This window comes from Salvia hispanica, chromosome 2 (assembly GCF_029641045.1).
Source record: "Salvia hispanica isolate PSC_SH4W2 chromosome 2, Shi_PSC_v1, whole genome shotgun sequence".
Taxonomy (NCBI): Eukaryota; Viridiplantae; Streptophyta; class Magnoliopsida; order Lamiales; family Lamiaceae; genus Salvia; species Salvia hispanica.
In genome coordinates, this window is record NC_142693.1 from 34,011,334 (window position 1) to 34,031,429 (window position 20,096).

At 37.4% G+C, this 20,096-nt stretch overlaps 4 protein-coding genes and 1 pseudogene across 5 annotated transcripts; 4 read left to right on the forward strand and 1 right to left on the reverse strand.

Moving 5' to 3' along the window:
* The first annotated feature begins 181 nt into the window (after window positions 1–181).
* LOC125202557 (cyclin-dependent kinase D-3-like) lies at window positions 182–3,916 on the forward strand. 2 transcript variants are annotated; one of them, XM_089063510.1, is made up of 8 exons: window positions 182–554; window positions 911–1,209; window positions 1,280–1,388; window positions 1,557–1,682; window positions 1,811–2,046; window positions 2,115–2,429; window positions 3,147–3,225; window positions 3,328–3,511. In XM_089063510.1, the coding sequence occupies exons 1-7, from the start codon at window positions 444–446 to the stop codon at window positions 3,154–3,156; spliced, it is 1,206 nt and encodes a 401-aa protein (XP_088919636.1). In that variant the 5' UTR covers window positions 182–443; the 3' UTR covers window positions 3,157–3,225; window positions 3,328–3,511. The 2 variants fall into 2 exon arrangements, with proteins under 2 accessions (XP_088919636.1, XP_047956930.2); XM_048100973.2 differs by lacking the exon at window positions 3,147–3,225 and adding an exon at window positions 3,544–3,916 and having other exon boundaries at window positions 186–554; window positions 3,328–3,460.
* Window positions 3,917–6,019: 2,103 nt separating this feature from the next.
* LOC125193351 (alpha-1,3-arabinosyltransferase XAT3-like) lies at window positions 6,020–7,627 on the forward strand (annotated as a pseudogene).
* Window positions 7,628–10,106: 2,479 nt separating this feature from the next.
* Window positions 10,107–11,322, forward strand: LOC125222031 (uncharacterized). The gene is made up of 2 exons (XM_048124425.2): window positions 10,107–10,299; window positions 10,693–11,322. The coding sequence occupies exons 1-2, from the start codon at window positions 10,138–10,140 to the stop codon at window positions 11,227–11,229; spliced, it is 699 nt and encodes a 232-aa protein (XP_047980382.2). The 5' UTR covers window positions 10,107–10,137; the 3' UTR covers window positions 11,230–11,322.
* Window positions 11,323–11,387: 65 nt separating this feature from the next.
* Window positions 11,388–13,487, reverse strand: LOC125222023 (small ribosomal subunit protein RACK1-like). The gene is made up of 2 exons (XM_048124411.2): window positions 12,529–13,487; window positions 11,388–11,688 (listed from the first exon to the last, which is right to left on the reverse strand). Exons 1-2 carry the CDS (start codon window positions 13,414–13,416, stop codon window positions 11,584–11,586), a joined length of 993 nt encoding a protein of 330 aa, XP_047980368.1. The 5' UTR covers window positions 13,417–13,487; the 3' UTR covers window positions 11,388–11,583.
* A 2,911-nt stretch (window positions 13,488–16,398) lies between these two features.
* Window positions 16,399–19,970, forward strand: LOC125202412 (5'-3' exonuclease family protein). Its single transcript, XM_089064438.1, has 12 exons — window positions 16,399–16,594; window positions 16,687–16,723; window positions 16,828–17,006; window positions 17,093–17,167; window positions 17,696–17,740; window positions 17,983–18,132; window positions 18,224–18,338; window positions 18,433–18,533; window positions 18,745–18,842; window positions 18,934–19,026; window positions 19,142–19,362; window positions 19,481–19,970. Exons 1-12 carry the CDS (start codon window positions 16,517–16,519, stop codon window positions 19,930–19,932), a joined length of 1,644 nt encoding a protein of 547 aa, XP_088920564.1. The 5' UTR covers window positions 16,399–16,516; the 3' UTR covers window positions 19,933–19,970.
* The last annotated feature ends 126 nt before the right edge of the window (window positions 19,971–20,096 follow it).

Below are 20,096 nucleotides of genomic sequence, written 5' to 3' on the forward strand. Positions count from 1 at the left end.
GTCTCATCAATAAATTTCTTATTTCACTTTTATCATTTCAAAAAATGGGATGTTTGTTGTATTATCTTTTTCTACATAATATTTTTTTAAAATTTTGTCAGATAGTCGAAACTCCTATTCGCGGACGGAACTAATCCGAGACTCTAATCTCCAAGCTAGGGAATAGTTGAATGATGGTGCTACCGAAATTGAGAATCATCATCAAACCTTATTTGTTTTGGCAAAGTGCAAGAACCCAATTAAAGAAGTTGAGAGTTGAAGCACAGACCCACACGCCTACACACAGTCACACACTACGCTCCCTCCCCAATCGCATTTGCATTTGCATATATACTCACACGATTTGCAGCTCAGCTCCATCGCATGATGAGAACTCGCATCATTCTGATACATCGAAAACCCCACGAATTTGACTAGCAAGTTCCTCAATCTCCAAGACAAAAATGGGGGACATGGATCAGCTGTTGCCGAAGAAAGTAGCCGATCGCTATCTTAAGCGCGAAGTCCTTGGTGAAGGTACATACGGTGTCGTTTACAAAGCCATCGATACTCAGGTACCATCCCTACTCAAGTTCTATCCTGCCTATTTCGAAATTTCTTTTAATCCGTCAGCTATTTGATATTCTAGGGTTTGGGGGGAATTGAGTAATCAGGCAGCTTTTATCCTATTCCTAATTTTGTGTATGTTTAATTTGCTGGTGTGAGGATAGCATCTATTGATGATTCTGAATTTGGGGGAAGGAGATGAATATTTCAATTATTTAGGGGTTTTGGGGCTGGAGGTTTCATACCGGTATGCAATATCATTTTGTGGCAATTTCCTGTGATGATGGAGATTTTTAACTCAAATTCTGCAATTAGCATAGTTTGGAGTTGACTGCTGTAACTTTGGTTGCAATTAACTGTGCAGACTGGGCAAGTAGTTGCTATCAAGAAAATTCGATTGGGGAAGCAGAAGGAAGGTGTCAATTTCACAGCTTTGAGGGAAATTAAGTTGCTCAAAGAGCTTAAGGATCCTAATATCATCGAGTTGATTGATGCATTCCCGCACAAGGGGAACTTGAACCTTGTGTTTGAGTTCATGGAGACAGATCTTGAAGCTGTTATTCGTGATAGAAACATTGTTCTCTCCCCAGCTGACATCAAGTCTTACATCCAGATGACACTGAAGGGGCTTTCTTTTGTCCATAAAAAATGGGTCCTGCACAGGTTAGTTTTTTTTAAAGCTACTCAAGTTCAAGTTTTTGATCGTTTGGGTTTCTTATATCAGTTTGAACAGGGACATGAAACCGAACAACCTGCTAATTGGACCTGGTGGGCAACTTAAACTTGCAGATTTTGGGTTAGCTCGTATATTTGGGAGCCCTGATCGAAAGTTCACACATCAGGTATTATGTTTCTGGTAATCTAACCTCGATTACATAATACATATAAACTTGCCACGTGCAATAATTATTTTGAAGCGTATCGTATGTCTTACTCCGACCTTTGGGTTAATTGTCTATACACGGTTTTATGGAAAAATTGTAGTATTGAACTTTAAACTATCATGTTAGGTTTTTGCTAGATGGTACAGAGCTCCTGAGCTTCTGTTTGGTGCCAAACAATATGGTCCAGGGGTGGATGTATGGGCTGCTGCATGTATATTTGCTGAGCTGCTTTTACGTCGACCTTTTCTGCAGGTGAAATTCAATATTCTTATATCATCTTCTCATTCGTTTTTACTAATCAAGAAATTCTGGAAGGCAGAGTAACTTCGGTAGTCTTCATTTGTGGTTGAGTTATGGGCCTCAAACTAGATTTTCTGCAGGGAAACAGTGATATTGATCAACTGGGAAAGATCTTTGCGGCTTTTGGGACGCCAAAGCCATCACAATGGTCTGATATGGTCTATCTTCCAGATTATGTGGAATATCAGCATGTGCCTGGTCAACCACTTCGTACGCTGTTTCCCATGGCTAGTGATGATTGTTTGGACCTTTTAGGGAAGATGTTCATGTATGATCCTAAAGCAAGAATCTCAGCACAACAGGCTCTGGAGCATAGGTACTCTTATACAACTCTATTAAAGTTAATTGAAAAACATTGAAATTTATCTTTTGCTTTTCTTCTAGGTATTTTTCTTCCATACCTCCACCTACAGAACCTGCTTTGCTTCCAAGACCTCCGCCGAAGAAGGAACCCATCAATCCAAATGTTTTGGAACTTAATCCTCTGGAGGGACCAACAGTATTGTCTCCTCCCAGAAAACAAAGAAGAGTCATGCCTCATCGTGAGGGCTTTGATGCAAATGCTCACAATGTGATCAAGATGGATGACCATGGCAATGAGACCAGGCAAGCAGCTGGGGAGAGAAGTGAGCAAGCTCCAATGTCTTTGGATTTTTCAGTTTTTGGCATGAGGCCACCAAATAGACCAACTATTAACAGGTAGGCTCTTTATGTACACTTGATGATTATAATGTTGGTTCCTTGAATTTTAAGTTGCTTATTTGTATGTTTACGATTAAGGAGCAGCTGAGGGAGATATGCTCAAAAGTCATACCCACTGTTTGTTTGAAACTATAAATTGGGAAATGTAGTGAAACTAGGGATCTCCAGACATGGCATTAAATCATCATAAATATGCATTTGAGGATTATGTAGTCATAGTTTCTGGATTCGCTCATGCCCTTGGCCACTTTGCTATGTGCGACCGACTTCATGCTTATCTGGAGAACCAGGGATTCCATGGAACTTGACCTGGATTGTGAGGAGAGCATAATAGGGCTTTACTTTTATGTTAGTTAAGGACTGGCCTTTTATTTTTCATTTTCTATCGGGCCCTCTTCTATGAAGACAAATATTCCATCTCCCTTATAAGTGTGCTCACACTTTTTGGCACAAGTTTTAGTAAATATAGCTAAGCGTGTGAAAAAGGACCGACAGTTGTCGTATGTTAAGTCAGAGCTTGGTACTATCTGTTAACTCATTCTAAATGTCCCTTTTGTATGTGAAAACAAGCCTGTATCATGGTTTAATTGAAACATTTTGCTTTCTAAATGAAAAGTTCAACTCCGGCCTGGATAAATGAGTTTATTGCATCCTCTTCTGGTTAAAATTTGGTTTGAGAAGAGAGGAGATTGGGATCTGATCTGTTTTTGTTAGTATTTCATGAAGAGACAGGGAGGGTTGATATTCTGGTGGTCCCTCTGCAGAGAAGTGCAGTTGGTCGCAGATTATCGGAGTAAGGGTGTAAAATGGAATAGGAATTAGTTGAGGCCCAAGAACTGATTAGTCATCAACTGTTCTCTCATGTAATGTTTGGAACTGACATCTTTCCTTTCAGTGCTGACAGATCACATCTAAAGAAGAAACTCGATCTTCAATTTGAACTACCCGAAGAAGAAGAAGAATAACATATAGACAAGCACGCATGTATCATCTGATTTCAGCACCATGTATAAAGCTTCCTACCCGAGGTTTGTACCACCCCCCTCCATGATGATATTGTCATTGCATCTTTTAGTTCATCGGCGTTCTTATATATTTCCCGTCAAATCAGCATTTCCTTCATAGGCCTGGGAATGGATTATGTCCGAGGAGTAGCCATGGCTGATTGGAGTTAACAATGACTGTGTAGCTCTGTACTCCTTAACCAATTATATCATACGTAAGACAGATCATAGTGACAGTATTTTTGCTTTTTCTTTCCTTCTCTCAATTAATTGATGGTTGGCCTAAGTTCAACATACAAATGATCTATCTATTCTTGTATTTGTGAGAGATTTGGATGTTTTGCGGCAATTTGCATCTATTCTTTTAAAAGAAAATGGGATATGATGTTCCAGATCAACTCTTCTATATTCATGTACTAATAGTAAAAATGATAATATTATATGTATCTAAATTTATACTATGATCCATGGTTTTTGGTATGGTGATCTCTCAGCCCTTTTTATATTTGAAAGTAGAAAATATAATATCCCCTCCACCATCACCTAAAAGTTAGTTATCCAGTCTTGATGGTGGAATTAAAAATTTTATGATATGCCTCAAACAAAAGTGGGGGTTAATTGTTGATGAGGTGACATTGTTAAATGTACTAGAATTTCACATTGGTATAGGGATACAAAATAACAAAAGTGGGGTTTAATAATCATGGTTTAATGTAATTTCATATATATACAGTTCAGGTTCAAGATATTGTAAAGTTCATATATAGAATAATTGTAATGTAGAATATATATTAACAGTGGGAAAGCCACCTAAATTGTAAACTAATGTGGAGATTCTGAGTGCTAATGATAACTTTAAAAAATAATTACATATGGACAAAAATATCATTTACAATACGATTTTGAACTTTTTATGCGATTTGGAATGCAACTCATTGCCCACTGTTAAACAGTTAGCATCTGACTTCTCTACCACACTAATTAAGTTGATTCGATTTATATAATCTTAATTAACATCATTTAAAAAATCGGAATGGTAAATCATCAAGTTTAAAAAATTCACAATCATTCTATATTTTTTATTTTGGTGAAATATACGTTGGTGTCAACCGAAATATCTGCGTGAATAAAACCATAAAATTTAGACCAAACTTCACAATATATTTGGTAATTTGCCATTATATTACTCCACTACTATTTATCTAGCTATCTAGCTACAACATTCTTACACATTCATAAATACAGATTACAATGTCAATGTGACATTGAGAATTGACCTCAAAGAAAAAATCACTCACTGAAAGCATCATTTCTAATCAACTTAATTACTACTACCGATTAACAACCATGCCACCTAAACATAATCAGAGGAATATTATTTTTAAAATGGCATTAGCAGATTTGAGAATCCTCCCTAAACTCACATATTAATAAAATGTAAATTATAAATATCATCCCTAAATAATTAATTTTAAATAGACAAAATCATGGTTATATATTACTACAATATCTACTCGAAAATACTTTTTATTACCATGAATCACGTTTAATTTATCTTCTTATATTCGAAAACTGCAAATGCACTTATAGATATATCAATATAGACGCTTGACAACTAGACAACTGAATGAGCAATAGTAAATTTAACTTTATTCTTTAAAAAAAGAGTTTGGTGGATGATAAATGCAATAGGATGACGACAACATTGCATATACATACACCTACACAATGTGTAAAGAGACAGAGAGAGAATCTTTATAAGTCGAATCTGAGATACAATGCAACTATATCCTACAAATCAATTATTAATATGGGGATCACGAAAAGAGTAAGTAAGTTGTACGTATATAATCATATACAATTAAGAATTTAGTGGTTAGGATATAGTATTACTCCCTCCATTCTCAAAAAATATGCACTTTGAGTTCGGCACGGTTTTTAATACAAAATTGGTAAAGTAAGAGAGATGTAGAGAGAAAAAGTAAATTAAGTTTGTTAGTGGAGAATGAGTCTCACCTCATTAGAGATAAAATAGTTCTAAAAATAGAAAGTATATATTCTTGTAAGACGGACTAAAAAGGAAACAGTGTATATTCTTGTGGGACGGAGTGAGTATTACATCTTGTTAAAAGAAAAAAAAATAGAAAAGTGATTTATTATTGATTGGTTGGACATAGAGATGCCTAATGTTTGCAGTTCGGACAGTTAACTGCGAAACCATAACCGCGAAAAACTATAAAACTGGGCCGGAACCGCAAAAAACTGCCGGTTCGGAACTATGAAAAATGGCCAAAAAAAACATCGATTTAAAATCAAAACCGAAACCGGCAATTTTAGAACCGGAAGTAACCGCGAAACACCCTCACGGGTTCCGGTTCCCAATTTTCAAAAACCATAATTGTCGGTTTTGGAACCGTGAGCATCTCTAGTTGGACGCAACAAGCTAACAATAGGTCCGAATCACTCAATTTTCATTCCTATATAAACACACACACACATACAATACATATATACACTACTCCGTATATAGAACTAAAACTCTCCATGAAACACGAAGATATTTTTAGCAGAGAGCAAGTAACGATGAACGATCCCATTTTCGCCGCGAGCTTCAGCCGCTACGATCGCCGTCGCTTTGGATGCTTCGCTCTCACTATCTCTCTCATCGTCGCGCTTACCGTTTTCTCCACTTTCAAGCCTACTTTGCATCCATTAACACGCAGTTTGCACCCTCTCTTTCCCTCTCTCTATTGATTTTTTTATCCTAGGGAGAGGAAGTACTGAAAAACTTGTGTTTGTGTGTTTCTCAGCTGGCGATACTTTCAGTTTGCATCTATCGATCAGTGCTGTGGAAAACATTCTCATGGATGATTCGATTATCAATAATACTATCACTGCTGAAACAGGTTGTGTTAATTTCTTAATTATGTTGTTGCAGAATTTGATATGATTGTGAAAAGTTTAAAGCAATGCACCTTGTGTTTTTCAGAAATTGCACAGCATGCTTGTGATCAACAATGCCGAGCCGTTGAATGTTGCGATGAATAAGGCAGAGACGAAATCAGCAGCTCAAATCGATCGAAAATGGAGGAATTACGCGGATCTGGAGCCATTATGCAGAGCTCTGAAACCAGGTGCGAATTACTGCGAGATTGAAGGAGACGTCAGAATCGATCCAAATTCATCGACGATTTTCGTCGTCAAGCCGATTTTGGAGACTAGCGCGGCTTCTAATTGGATAATCGAGCCTTATCCAAGAAGAGGAACCGGATCCGTGAAGAAATGGACGTTGAAATTAGCGGCGGAAGACGCCGTCCCCAAATGCGATCAATTTCATTCTCTCCCCGCACTGCTCTTCTCAATCGGCGGATTCACCGGAAATCACTTCCACGATTTCGCCGATCTGTTAGTTCCGCTCTTCACCACCTCATTCCGTTTCAAAGAGACGTGCAATTTCTCGCCACCGACTACAAGCCGTGGTGGCCGGCGAAATTCCGCCCCCTCATCCGCCGCCTCAGCGGCGGAGAAATCCTCGACATCGACCGCGAAAAAACCACACACTGCTACAGTCGACTAATCGCCGGTCTCAAATTCCACAGCGAGCTAGTGGTGGATTCCGATTCCGATTCCGCCTCCGGCGCAACCATGCCTCAATTCCGGCGACTCCTCCGGCAAATATACTCCCTCGCCAGAGAGAAAACGATCGCCAATCGCCGCCGCAGGCCTCGCCTGATGCTCATTTCAAGGAAAAAAACTCGAATACTGACGAACGAGGAGCAGATCTCGGGCGCGGCGGAGAATCTGACGGAATTCGCGCAGCTGGTGAATTCCTGCGACGCGATGGCGGGGGTGCACGGAGCGGGGCTGACGAACATGGTGTTCCTGCCGGAGAAGGCGGTGGTGGTGCAGATAGTGCCGCTGGGCGCCATTGATGCGTTAGCGAAGCTCGATTTCGGGAAGCCGGCGGCGGGGATGAGGCTGAGGTATCTGGATTATAAGATTGGGGTGACGGAGAGCTCGCTGATTCGGCGATATCCGGGCGATCATGCGGTGATTAGAGATCCGATGTCGATACACCGGCAGGGATGGGGAAAGCTGAGGGAGGTTTATTTGGATAATCAGAACGTCACCATTGATGTACGGAGGTTTCGAGCTACTTTGGCTAAGGCGATTAAGCTTTTGCGTCGTTGATTTTTTTTCTTAAAATCATTCTTTGTATATGTATTTTGGAATAATTTAATTTTGATTTACGGTTCAAATTTGATTAACTTTTTAAATTTGTTGTGATAAATTTTTTAAGTTACACTCAGAATGTCACATGCATGCAAAATGAATGCTTCTCGCAACGTATTTGATATCATTGTTTAGAATTATGGGTTGAGAAACATGTTTTTATGGGTGATCCTGCATTCCTACTCCTTATTACACAAGACCAAATTACTTAATGCGGATTATATAATAAAAAAAGTTCGTATTCAAATGATTGATTTTTTTAGGTAGAAAACTTTTTCATTAGCTGACGTAGATTCTCTCTTTTATTTGCAAATGAGGAAATTAAAAGGTAATCTTGTGAATTCATGCGTGCTGATGTGTATTTTGTTTTATTCATTTTTAAAAAATGTTATGGTACATATATTATGTTAGTACCGTGTTTGACGCACTTTTAGTATTGTTCATTTCAATTTATATATTTAATTTGATTCTAATATATTAAAAAATTTTATTAAAATTTCTAATTATACAAAATTCATAAAAATCAAAGCTTGATTTATTCATTTTTAGCTGATGGAATAAAGTAAAAATTATTGGAATTTGGTTTTTTTAATAAAAGAAATTATTCAACTTAGTTGGAATTTTTCAAAATAAATACGAATCAACTTAGTTAGGCAGATAGAGTATTTTGTATTTTGTATTTTTTTTTAGTTATATTAATTGAGTCAAATACTATATATAAGTTTGCCATTAATAGTTGACGGTCAATAAATGGCAAAAAATGGACCAAATTTATATATTTGCTCGGTTCCCCTATAAATAAATAAAAAACCTATTCTTTTCGGTTTGTCCCCTAAAAATAGAAACTTTGCTTTGTGGGGTAAAAAAATTTTCTCTCTAATAAGGTGGGACCCATTATTTACTAACTAGCTTTTCTCTCAATCTCTCTTTACTTTACCAATTTTACATTAAAACACGTGTCGTTACGAAGGGAGTATTAGGGACATAGAGATATCAAACATAATGTTCCGGACTAAATTCGTAAAATAGTCATATGTCTAATTAATTACCAATTTTGAATCTTAGTGTTAAGTGAATATTTCACGGTTAACACTTAACATTACAATTCAGATTATGAAATTAAAAAAATATTATACTCTCTTGTCCCAAAGAAGATGACCCCTTCCTTGGGCGGCATGGGATTTTATGCAGTTATATTTTGTGTGTTAAGAGGAGAGAGTACAGTAAGAAATAGGGAATAATGTAGAGATAAAGGTGTTTCCATTTTTAGTAATGTGTCATCTTGATTGAGACAAGCCAAAAAGAAAAGCGGGTCATCTTCAATGAGACAGAGGGAGTACATGTTTGACCAACTTCATAAGATTGATTCTTTCACTTTTTTATAAATTTACTAGATATAAAGATTGATTCTTTCACTGTTTTATAAATTTATAGATATAATTCTTTCTAACTATTAAGACTTACTCCATTTAGATATGCTTCACTATCATATTTGTTAATTATCAGATTAAATTTAGAACATGCAAGCTAAAAAGCAAATAATTATGGCGTCGCCCGGACATCATGATACCATGATTATTGAATTTATTAACATGATATTTTCAAGGACAATTATTTCAAAATATTTATGGAGACTTGCTTTAACTCAAAATGTATCTCGAGTCATTGCCCTCTAAAAATATGGTAGTACCAGATTACTCTTAATAATTAATCAGCGAACAGGCCCACTCTGTGAAGAGGCCTTTTATAGGATTGGGTATGGACGGCCCATACAAAATTGAACATTCTGGTTCAGACTCTGCCCAAGGCCCAATATATGAAAGTCGAAATAGAAAATAAAATACTATTTATGTGTGAAAATGGAAATTTTCAAATGCGGCACAATTTCGTCAACAGATTCAATTTATTTTTGCATTAGTTATAATATTGATTCAACATTAAAACTCAAAAATTGGCTCACAAAACTGAATGAATTGCTCGACTTTAAGAAATACTACTTGGGAAATATAGATACAAAATTTATAGTACTATACTAATGTAATGGCATGTATTACAAAATATTTGGCGGAGTATAATCTTAAACTCACTTAAATCATAAGCTATTTGATGTTTTTGTTATCTTTTTCTCAATTAATTTTATTTATAATTCAATATTAAATTGTTTGAATAATAAAGTAATTTTCAAACTTCATTTAATTAACTTAATTTTATTGAAACAGAATTATAACATAATAAAAAAATCTATGATAAAAAGGCAGAATTATAAAATGTGAATTCCACAGAATAGTGTATTTAAAATTTGAAATAAATTAAGATTTTCGAATTTGAATTTTTGGACACATAAATAACGGATTTTTCTTTTGCTATATTCTAAATTCTAATGATGCCCCACCTCAACTGTAGCCAACTTAATTGGTATATTTAAGAAATGGTTCCCACTTCCCATGACCTGACAAAGCAAATAAGAAATGGAGGAGAAGCAGCTTGATTCTGTGCTGGTGCCCTTAGGGTTGGCTCTATTTCTGGGCTATCATCTTTGGCTTCTCTTCACCATCATCCGCAGCCCTACAAGAACTGTCATCGGCATCAATTCTCAGACCCGCCATAAATGGGTCTTCTGCTTGATGGCTGTTACTTTTCTTCCTCTTTATTCCCTTTAATTTCCCAAAACAAAAAACAATCATTTTGATTTTTCTTAAAGGTTGATGATATGCAACTATATATTCTCTGCTGTGTATGAATTCATAAGCATATGGAGGTTTTTTAGAGTTTGGGAAAGTTGGGGAGGAGGGACTCATTAGGAATTACTATATAAAGTGAAAGTCACATGTTTAAGCATTCCAGTTTGTTGTGTTGTGATGGTGTATTAGTTTTGGTAATTTACAAAATAAGAATTTAGTGAATGATTTAGAAATTTAGATGCAAATAACCATAATTTTATGCTTGCAAGCTACGATAACAGACAGCATCTAGTGGTTGATCATTCTTAGTTTCTTACCACCTTATGTTTGATAAATTGATAGGATCCACTCAAAAATGGTGTATTGGCCGTTCAAACGATACGGAACAACATAATGGCGTCGACACTCTTGGCAACCACGGCCATCACCCTGAGCTCACTGATAAGCGTATACGTCAGCAACAAGTCGAGCTCGCCCTCGTCCAAACTGATCTACGGGAACAAGTCCCCCGTCATGTCCTCTGTCAAGTTCTTCGCCATCTTGCTCTGCTTCCTCATGGCATTCCTCTGCAACGTGCAGTCCATAAGGTACTACGCGCACGTCAGCTTCCTTGCCACCGTGCCCACGTCCCAGGGCAGAAGGGACGCGATTGAGTACGTGGCGAGGAACTTGAACAGGGGGAGCTTCTTCTGGTCGCTGGGGCTGAGGGCTTTCTACTTGTCCTTCCCTCTCTTCCTCTGGGTGTTCGGGCCAATACCAATGTTCGTTTGCTGCTTCATTATGTCGTTCGTTCTCTATTTCTTGGACACTACCACTACCTTCACTAGAGATCTGCACTCTCATTCTATCAAGCAGGAAGCCGTTGCTGAAGATCTGTAGCCTGTACTTGTTCATGTGCACATGAACCTTTTTCTTTCTAGACTGGTGTATAAATGCAGAATTTAATAAAACTATTAGAGGTATTTTTTTTCATTTTAAGCTGTTAATGCTCATTTTCATTGAAGCAGTCTGTTGAAAATGACAAAATGTCAAAATACTTTACTCAATGAAGAAATGCAATATAATGAAACTCATGTGAATCCTTCAGAGCACATATTATAAAAACTCAAACATGAGTAGACACAGAAAAAAATCCAGACATAATTATGTGTATATGAAGCTAGAATTGGCAAAATCCCAAATGATCAAAAAACATAGTCAAAATATTTCCACACAATTATGAGTATCTCATTCCTAGTATCGGCCGCCGATACCCCAAACTCGGATGACGCCATCGGTGTAACCACTGAAAAGGGTGCTTCCATCAGCTTTCCAGCCAAGACTGGTGCAGTATATGACCTACAGCAAACGATTAAAGTTTAAACTACTACATTAAAGTTTAATTGACACAACCATAAATTCATACATTTAATTGACACAACATTTCATGTGGCACATTAAAGTTTAAACTACTACACAAATTCAAGCCAAATTGCCTGTCAACTCTTATACATTGATTCAAAATAAAGAGCTTCAAAAAAGTTCCAACTCTTTTCCTGAATGAAACTATAATCATTTGAAAAGTATACACAATAAGCTTGTGGAACATAGTACAAAGGCTTGGCCATAAACTAAGACACTCTTAACAGAATGTATGGTGGATTTGAGGAGGACAAATGAGAACAGAGTGACTTTGGTTGCATGAATACTTGGGAGTGTTTGAGTACATAAATGGTTACACCCTTCCCATTACCCTCGAATACCAATAGAACAATAAATTCTTATGTTAGACGAGACAAATTCTATGATGTAAAAAAGATTGTTACTAATCTCAGCACAAAAATAGGGACATGATTAAATGATCAGGCAGACAAAATTTAACACAACTCAAAAATATGATAAACAAGGGATTATACCCTTCATATAAAATTTGCCATCTGTATTAGAACTGAAACTGCTCAAAATTCCATTGTGATGTTCTAAAATACTCTACTAGCCAAATATTAACAACATGATAATCAGAAGAAGTACAATCTTAATTATCAAAAAAATATCTAAAATTATCAAAAAAACATGTTAATCTTTGATTATCTAGCCAAATCTCATAAAGGCAGGCAAAGATATATAGATGACAAAAAGCATGAACAAAACACATGACAAAATTCATAATGAACAAAGAAATAAAAACTGAAAATTGACCTTATTTTTGCATGATTGGCCAGCATCATCTCTGGCCAGTTCACTCTCATGCTTCAAATCCACCTTCAGGTCCGCAACAACACTCTTGCTCTCCAAATCCCAAATTTTGATACCGGACTCGGTGGCAGCGCACAGCCAATACCTATTAGGGCTAAATGTGAGAGCATTAACAATCGAGCCAGCCTCCAACGAGTAGAGCATCTTCCCCTCCGACAGATCCCAAAGCAAAATCACACCATCCTTCCCCCCGCTCGCGCACAGAGATCCATCCGGCGACACCACCACTGTGTTAACATAACCAGTGTGTCCAGTCAGCGTGGCGCGGAGCTTGCAATTGGTCAAATTCCAGACCTTGACAGACTTATCCCACGAGCCCGAGACGACGGTGGGCTGGCTGTTGTCGGGGGAGAATCGGACGCAGGAGACCCAATCGGAGTGGGATTCGCCCTCCTGGATGGTGTACTTGCACTCCCCGAGCGTGTTCCAGAGCTTGATCGTGCGGTCGCGCGAGGCGGAGACGATCTGGCGGTTGTCGGCGGAGAAGGCGACGGAGAGGACGTCCTTGGCGTGGCCGACGAAGCGGCGGGCGGTTTCGCCGGTCTGGAGGTCCCAGAGGCGGAGCTCGGCGTCCCAGGAGGCGGAGAGGGCGAATTGGCCGTCGGAGGAGAGGACGACGTCCTGGACGAAGTGAGAGTGGCCGGTGAAGCGGCGGGTGGCGACGCCGAAGGAGGAGTCGTCCTTGGTGAGGGTCCAGAGGATTAGGGATTTGTCGCGGGAGGAGGTGACGATGGTGTCGGAGTTGTCGATTGGGGCGGCGATGGCCGTCACCCAGTCGGTGTGGCCGCGCATTGTGCCGCGGAGGACGAGCTGTTCCTGCCCCGTTGCCATGGCTGCTGCTGCTGCTAGGGTTTGGCGAAGGGTTTTTGAGAGGGAGTAGAAGAGGCAGCCGATGCCAATGGCCGCCGAATTTATATCTTCGGGGAAAAAATTAGGGTTTTCAAAATTGGCGAAGAACAAAAATGTTAAATTGAAAATACACCCCCCTAAATCCGAATTTTCCCTTACAAAACCACATAAATTTTATTAAATTTAATATACACCCCTAGGTAAAAAAATCATATTGGTTTCTCATTGAGAGTGTATGAATTTTAAAAATATAAGTAAAAGTGTATGAAAAAAGTTAGTGTAACTTATGTGTTTCATTTTGAGCAAACATAGTTAAAGTAAAATTAACTTTAATAGCAATAAAAAAAAAAGTGGAACGCATAATAGGAGACATGGAAGGTATATTTTATCACTTTTTCTCATTTGCATGTCAATGTTACATGTAATCCTTTGATATTGATTTGATCTGAATAGCTTAGTATCATATACGGGTGTTTTTGAAGAGGACCAGAATTTTTTTTAAAACTTGTCAAATTATTGTTAGTCTTACCATTTTAAAAATTAATTGAAAAAAAACAATTGTATTTGGATTTTATTACAATTTTATTAACGTACAGTTAAACAAATATGATCATCTACGTGCAATATATTATTACGGGTTTTATACCAAATGATATGAATTTTTTTATAAATGACACTAGGGATGTCAATTCAATCTGAAACCCGTGGGCTGGCCCGAACAATCTGATAATATAAGTGGGTTAGGGCCGTAATTTTATTACCCAAATACAAAACGGGCTAAACGGGTTGGCCAGGATGGGTTGACGGGTTAAACGGGTCGGCCCGATGGGTTGTGAGTTTTAGGGGTTTTTTATATTTTTGAATCCTCAGTCTTCATTCTACACAATCATTAGTCTTATTCAATCTTCATTCTACACTTTTTCACTCGATCCTACAATATCAGCTTTCAAGTTCCATCTCAACTCATTATTGCACCGTCCCATCATCTGTCACTAGTGTCTTACCACCACCAAAGTCAATCAAGACAAAATTAAGAACTAACCCATCAAAATCTTAATATATTTATCATTTTAATAATGATTCGTGTAAGATATGATTTTTAATTTTCATAAAGAATTAGTAACGAACAATGCCATAATAATGACAGGAACACAAGCTTTAATTTATATTGTAGTTGATCGAGATGAAAGGCTTCTTTTCAAGTACTATTATTGAAGAAAACTATGAAAATTTGAAGATTTTATACGATTCTAAACTAAAAAGAAAAAAGTATCTAAAATTTAAAATCATTTTATAGAAGAAAATTTTGATACTAGAGATTATTTTCGAAAGCTTTTAGGCCCGAATAGCCCGATGGGTTAGCCCAAAACCCGACGGGTTAGGGTTAGGGTTGAAAATTTATGACCCGAAAAATCCATAAACCGAATGGCCCGCACCCAAATAGCCCGGCAACCCGAGTGGGCTGGCCCGAACCCGAACGGGTTAGCCCGATTAACATCCCTAAATGACACCATTGTTTAACTAATCACGCATAATATGGTTTTTTTTTTACTATCTTAAGCTATACAGTTTCACTAAAAATTCTCCTTATATAAATAAATAGGCATTTATCCTCGCACTTCACGTAACATATGAATTCATCTCCATTCAATCATATCCTCCCAATTCTTGAACATCTTAACCCAAAAAAATCAGATATTATTATGCATCTAGACAGTTGCAAGTCGATCATTCAATCCCAATCCAAATTTGCTCACAAATTCTTGAATTATTGCAAATGGCATCATCCAAACACAATATATTTTGAATTTCTTATTTTTTTTCATTCACAATTTCACATAGTCCAATATCAGTAGACCTGGACTCTCTGAGATCCATCACAGTGATAAAAGAAACGTTATGATGATGGCAACGACAATGAAATCGAAGATTTAGATCAATTTTCAGAGGTTGCAAAAATAGATTTGATGAGTGAGGTACAAATAATGGATATGTTACATATGTATCACAAAGCATTGTCCAAACTCTAAATATAAGTTGAGGATGACCGAGACCCAACGACAAAAGCATTGTCGACCAATTTGGGCTCAAAATAAGATTCATGTGATTTGTAATTTTGTATTTGCAATTATGGACTAGTTATTTTTCCTTTTAAATATGTAATTTTCTATTTAAGTTATGGTATTTCAAAACTCTAGTACTGTATTTTACTCCCTCCGTCCACCAATACAAGACACGAGGACGAGTTTTAAGAAATGTAGTAGAAAGTAAGTGGAAAATGTTATTGGGAGGTGAGTCCTACTTTTATATATTCCCTCCGTTCATGAAATGTTGTCCAATTTTGCCATTTCGGTACATCCATGAAATGTTGACCACTTTGCTCTTTTTTTTTTCTTTTTTTTTTTTTTTTTTTCCATTTTTGGTAAATGCACCCTACTTTTCACCAACTCATTGCACTCATATTCTATTATAAAACTAATATATAAATGTGAGACATACATTCCACTAATTTTTCTTCACATTTCTTAAACCCGCGTCAAGTCAAATATGAACAATATTTTGCGAACGGAGGGAGTATAAGTTTTATATCGAGTGAAATAAAATTATTGAAATGTGGAATTTATTACCAAAAATAGTAAAAAGAACAAATGAAATATTTATTGATGGACGAATGAAAATGATAAAATATAATTGAGTGACAAGGATTCAAAAGTAAGTGAATTGTAGTATAGATTTGGACATCTTTTTTACTTAAATTGTGAATATTTGTGGCAAGAAGATATGAAAAATTGTTCTGACACAACTGAACGCGGGTATTATACAACCCGCCAAATTTTAAATTTTTTTCGCGGTTTGCATTATTTGATATTGCCTCGCCCGCGTGACAGACCAATAGGAATCAACATATCCTACCACGTGGTTAAATGTGATTGGTCTTCTAACTTAAAACGTCACAGACCTATTGCGTGTGAACACAAAATCCCTCTTTTCTCAACACTCAACATTTCCCCGATCCATTCTTCAGCAGATAAGCTGATTCAACAAATTCATTTCATACAAATAAATCCCGCTAAAGCGAGAAATGGGCATAAACAACCTCCTGAAATTCATGAAGCCCTATGTTGAATCCGTCCACATCAAGAAATATGCTGGGAAACGGGTAATGTCTGGCTTCATCTCAATCCATTTATCGATAGTTTTGCATTTTGATAAAATTATCACTCTTTTTTTGACTTTTGGTTTATGATTTAGGTGGGCATTGATGCATATTCGTGGCTTCACAAAGGAGGTAGCTTTGCAGTTTCTACATTATTTTCAATTAATGTGCTTAATCATTTTCATTTAAGGGTTTGGATGGAGTACATTAGTGATGAGGTTTTGGGGATTTTGTAGCGTATTCATGTAGTATGGAGGTATGCCTGGACATGGAAGGGGATAAGAAAAACCGGTTCTTGCAGTATTTTATGCATCGGATAAGCATGCTTCGACACTACAAGATTACTCCGGTGGTTGTTTTCGATGGGGGCAGCACCCCTTGTAAGGCCGCCACTGAAGATGGGAGGCATAGGCATGTCTAATGTATCTGCTCATGATTCTGCCATTTTCTTTACTTAACTCAACTTGAATTTATCTCGTTTGAATTCGTCGATTCAGGAAGAGAAAGGCTAATCGAGATCTGGCTATGGAGAAGTTGAAGGAGGGTGATACGGATGCAGCTTCCGAGCTTTTCCAGGTTCTAAAATCACTTGTGGGGGGAGGGGTACTTTAGATGCAATGCATTTTTTTCACATTCTTCTTGGATGAGTGGTGTTGGTGAGCAAATTATGGTTCTTGCAATGCTGTCTACATCTGAACTAATTGAGGTGGTTAAATCTTTAGAAATGTTAGATCATGCAGCTTGTGGTAAGTTCAGCAAGTTGGATTTATTGTTAGTGTTTGTGGATTTCTAGCTTGATGGAGACATAATAATCTCTCATTTTTGGGTTCTTGATGTGGATACTTTAATCAAACAGCATATAATGCTGAGCTTTGAATGTAGTCATTGAAACATAATTTTGATTTCTGGGATATACGGCTAATATTTCACAGGAAAACTTTAGCGCCACATTTTTCGTCTCTGTATAATATAACATTCATCAGTTTACATATGACTTGTACAACTTTTTTTTTGCCTACATGAGGTGGAAGCTTACTTTTTATATTAAATTATACTAGTAGCAAATTAAAGGATCCTTTCTCAAATCACTTAATTCATATGCAGAAAGCTGTGAGCATAACCCCTCAGATGGCACACCAACTGATCCAGGTACCGCTTTCATATGCAGAGAGCTTCCATTTTTTTACCAAAATGTGGAAATAAACAGGCATTTTAAAATATCTAGGACGCAACAGCCAAAATACTGCACTCTGATTAATGAATAGTTTTAAAATTTCTTTGTTTCTCTGTTTCTTTTTTAACCTCTGTGGCTAGCAGAAAGGTTTTTCAAAGTTATCTATGCAAACAAGACCTTTACTTACTAGTTACTACCAAAAATTGTTAATTTTCAGATTTTAAGATCAGAGAATGTTGAATTTGTTGTAGCTCCATATGAGGCAGATGCTCAACTGGCATATCTTGCAAGTCTTGAAACTGAAAAAGGTGGCATTGTAGCAATCATTTCAGAGGACAGTGATTTGCTGGCTTACAATTGCCCAGCTGTAAGTTACTTGCTGATATCAGAAACAAATTGTTGATTTCTGAGGTCTGTTGTTATTTTGTGATCTCACGCTTTTTCCATGGAACGGGCAGGTCGTATTTAAGATGGACCGATATGGCAAGGGTGAAGAGATAATCCTAAAAAATGCTCTTAATGTTGCTGGTCGTAAACCATCCTTCATGAATTTCGACCGAGAATTGTTCACAGGTATTTCAGACTTCGCAGAATTGTGCTTGCCTTTTGCTTTTTGCATCCATTCAATACTAAATATAGTTCCGTTTTTTCCCCCAAAATTTTTCAGGTATGTGTATATTGGCTGGTTGTGATTTCCTTCCATCCGTGCCTGGGATAGGAATTGTCAAAGCTTACAACTTGGTTGCCAAGTATCGAAATTTAGACCGTGTAAGTAAAATCTCACTCGAACAGTTCATGATCTCCAAACCATATCAAATTTTACAAATTGTAGCACTGGTGAATTCTGTACCTATGTTAGAAGATTCAACAGCAGAGAGTTGGCTCTGTTTGTGGCATATAGCTAAATTAATTTTAATCATATTATATGAAAACTCAAAGAAATGATGATGAAACTGATGAATGCTTGAAATTTTTGCAGGTTCTGTCAGTGTTGAAGCTTGAAAAGGGAAAAGTAGTGCCTGAAGATTATCCCACAGCTTTCAGACAAGCGTTGGCCGTCTTCCAACATGCACGAGTGTATGATACAGAACACATCTCACCACATTCTTTTCTGCTGAGCTGTCTGATAGCATATAACTCATGCATCTTTGTATACCATTCTTGACAGTTATGATGCAGCTTCAAAGAAACTCAAACCTCTCAATCCTCTGACGCCTGAGCTGTTGCAGGGTGAGAATGGGGACCTCGATTTCTTGGGGCCGTATCCTTTTATCTTTCGATTCTTTGTGCCAGAATAATGAGCCTTTGCATTTTCTCAAAGTTGAGTTAGTTATGCAGCAGTCTGGTTATTATTCTCTTTCCTTCACTCGAGATAGAGACTTGTCCCCTTCCATAGCAGTTGCGATTGCAGAAGGTAACCTGGACCCTTGTACAATGGAGGCGTTTAACCACTTTCCTCAATCCGGATATAAGCACAGTCTCAGTTTCACAGATTCTGCAAGCCAACTCTCGACTCAAGAAGAAGCTACTGGCTCGATGCAAGAAGGATGTTTCACTGTAGTTTCGTGCCACAAAACTGTCAAAAAGAGAATTAGAGGTCAGTAGTTCTCACCTTTTAAGCATTCAACTCTGCATTCTGGTTTTATTGAAGAAATGGTGTTCCGGTCTTGAATATTTCAAGCTCCATGTTGCTGATTGCTTCATCGACCTTATAGGTGATATGCCACTTGATGGAATGAAAAGTTCATCAGAAGGGAAGCAAATGACAGTTATCAGTGAGGAAGTACTGAACGAAAGTGAAACATCAGCCCTCAAAAAGCTCGGTTTCCCTTCCAGAAACGAAGCGTTCGCACAAAAAGAACCAGCGCCGCTTAGATCCACTCTAAACATCCCATCCAACAACCCCTTCAAGAAACAGAAAAGAGACGATGAAGTGCAGCTGAATGAGGCCATGTCTACTGTAGAACAAGCTTCTGAAGTGACTGAGGTTGAGAAGCCAGAAATTTTTTCTGCAACTCAGAAATCAGAAGAAAGCATAGATTCTAAACTAATCAAGCCAAAAGCCAAAAGAATAGCTGAAAAGCTATCAAAACAAAGTACTCCCAAACATGTAATATCATCTAAAGTAGGAGAATGTAGCATACTCAATTTCTTCTCTCGAGTGTAATATCTTATCCTTGGTTAATTTAATAGGATTTTTTTCTATACATTTTTCATTCTTTAAAAAGTAGCAAATCACTTGATTCCTACCAAAAGGGTCATATCATCTTAATTGTGTATATATGTTCAAAATTTGTATTCCTAGGGACAAGGTTCTCCACCTTCGTGCAA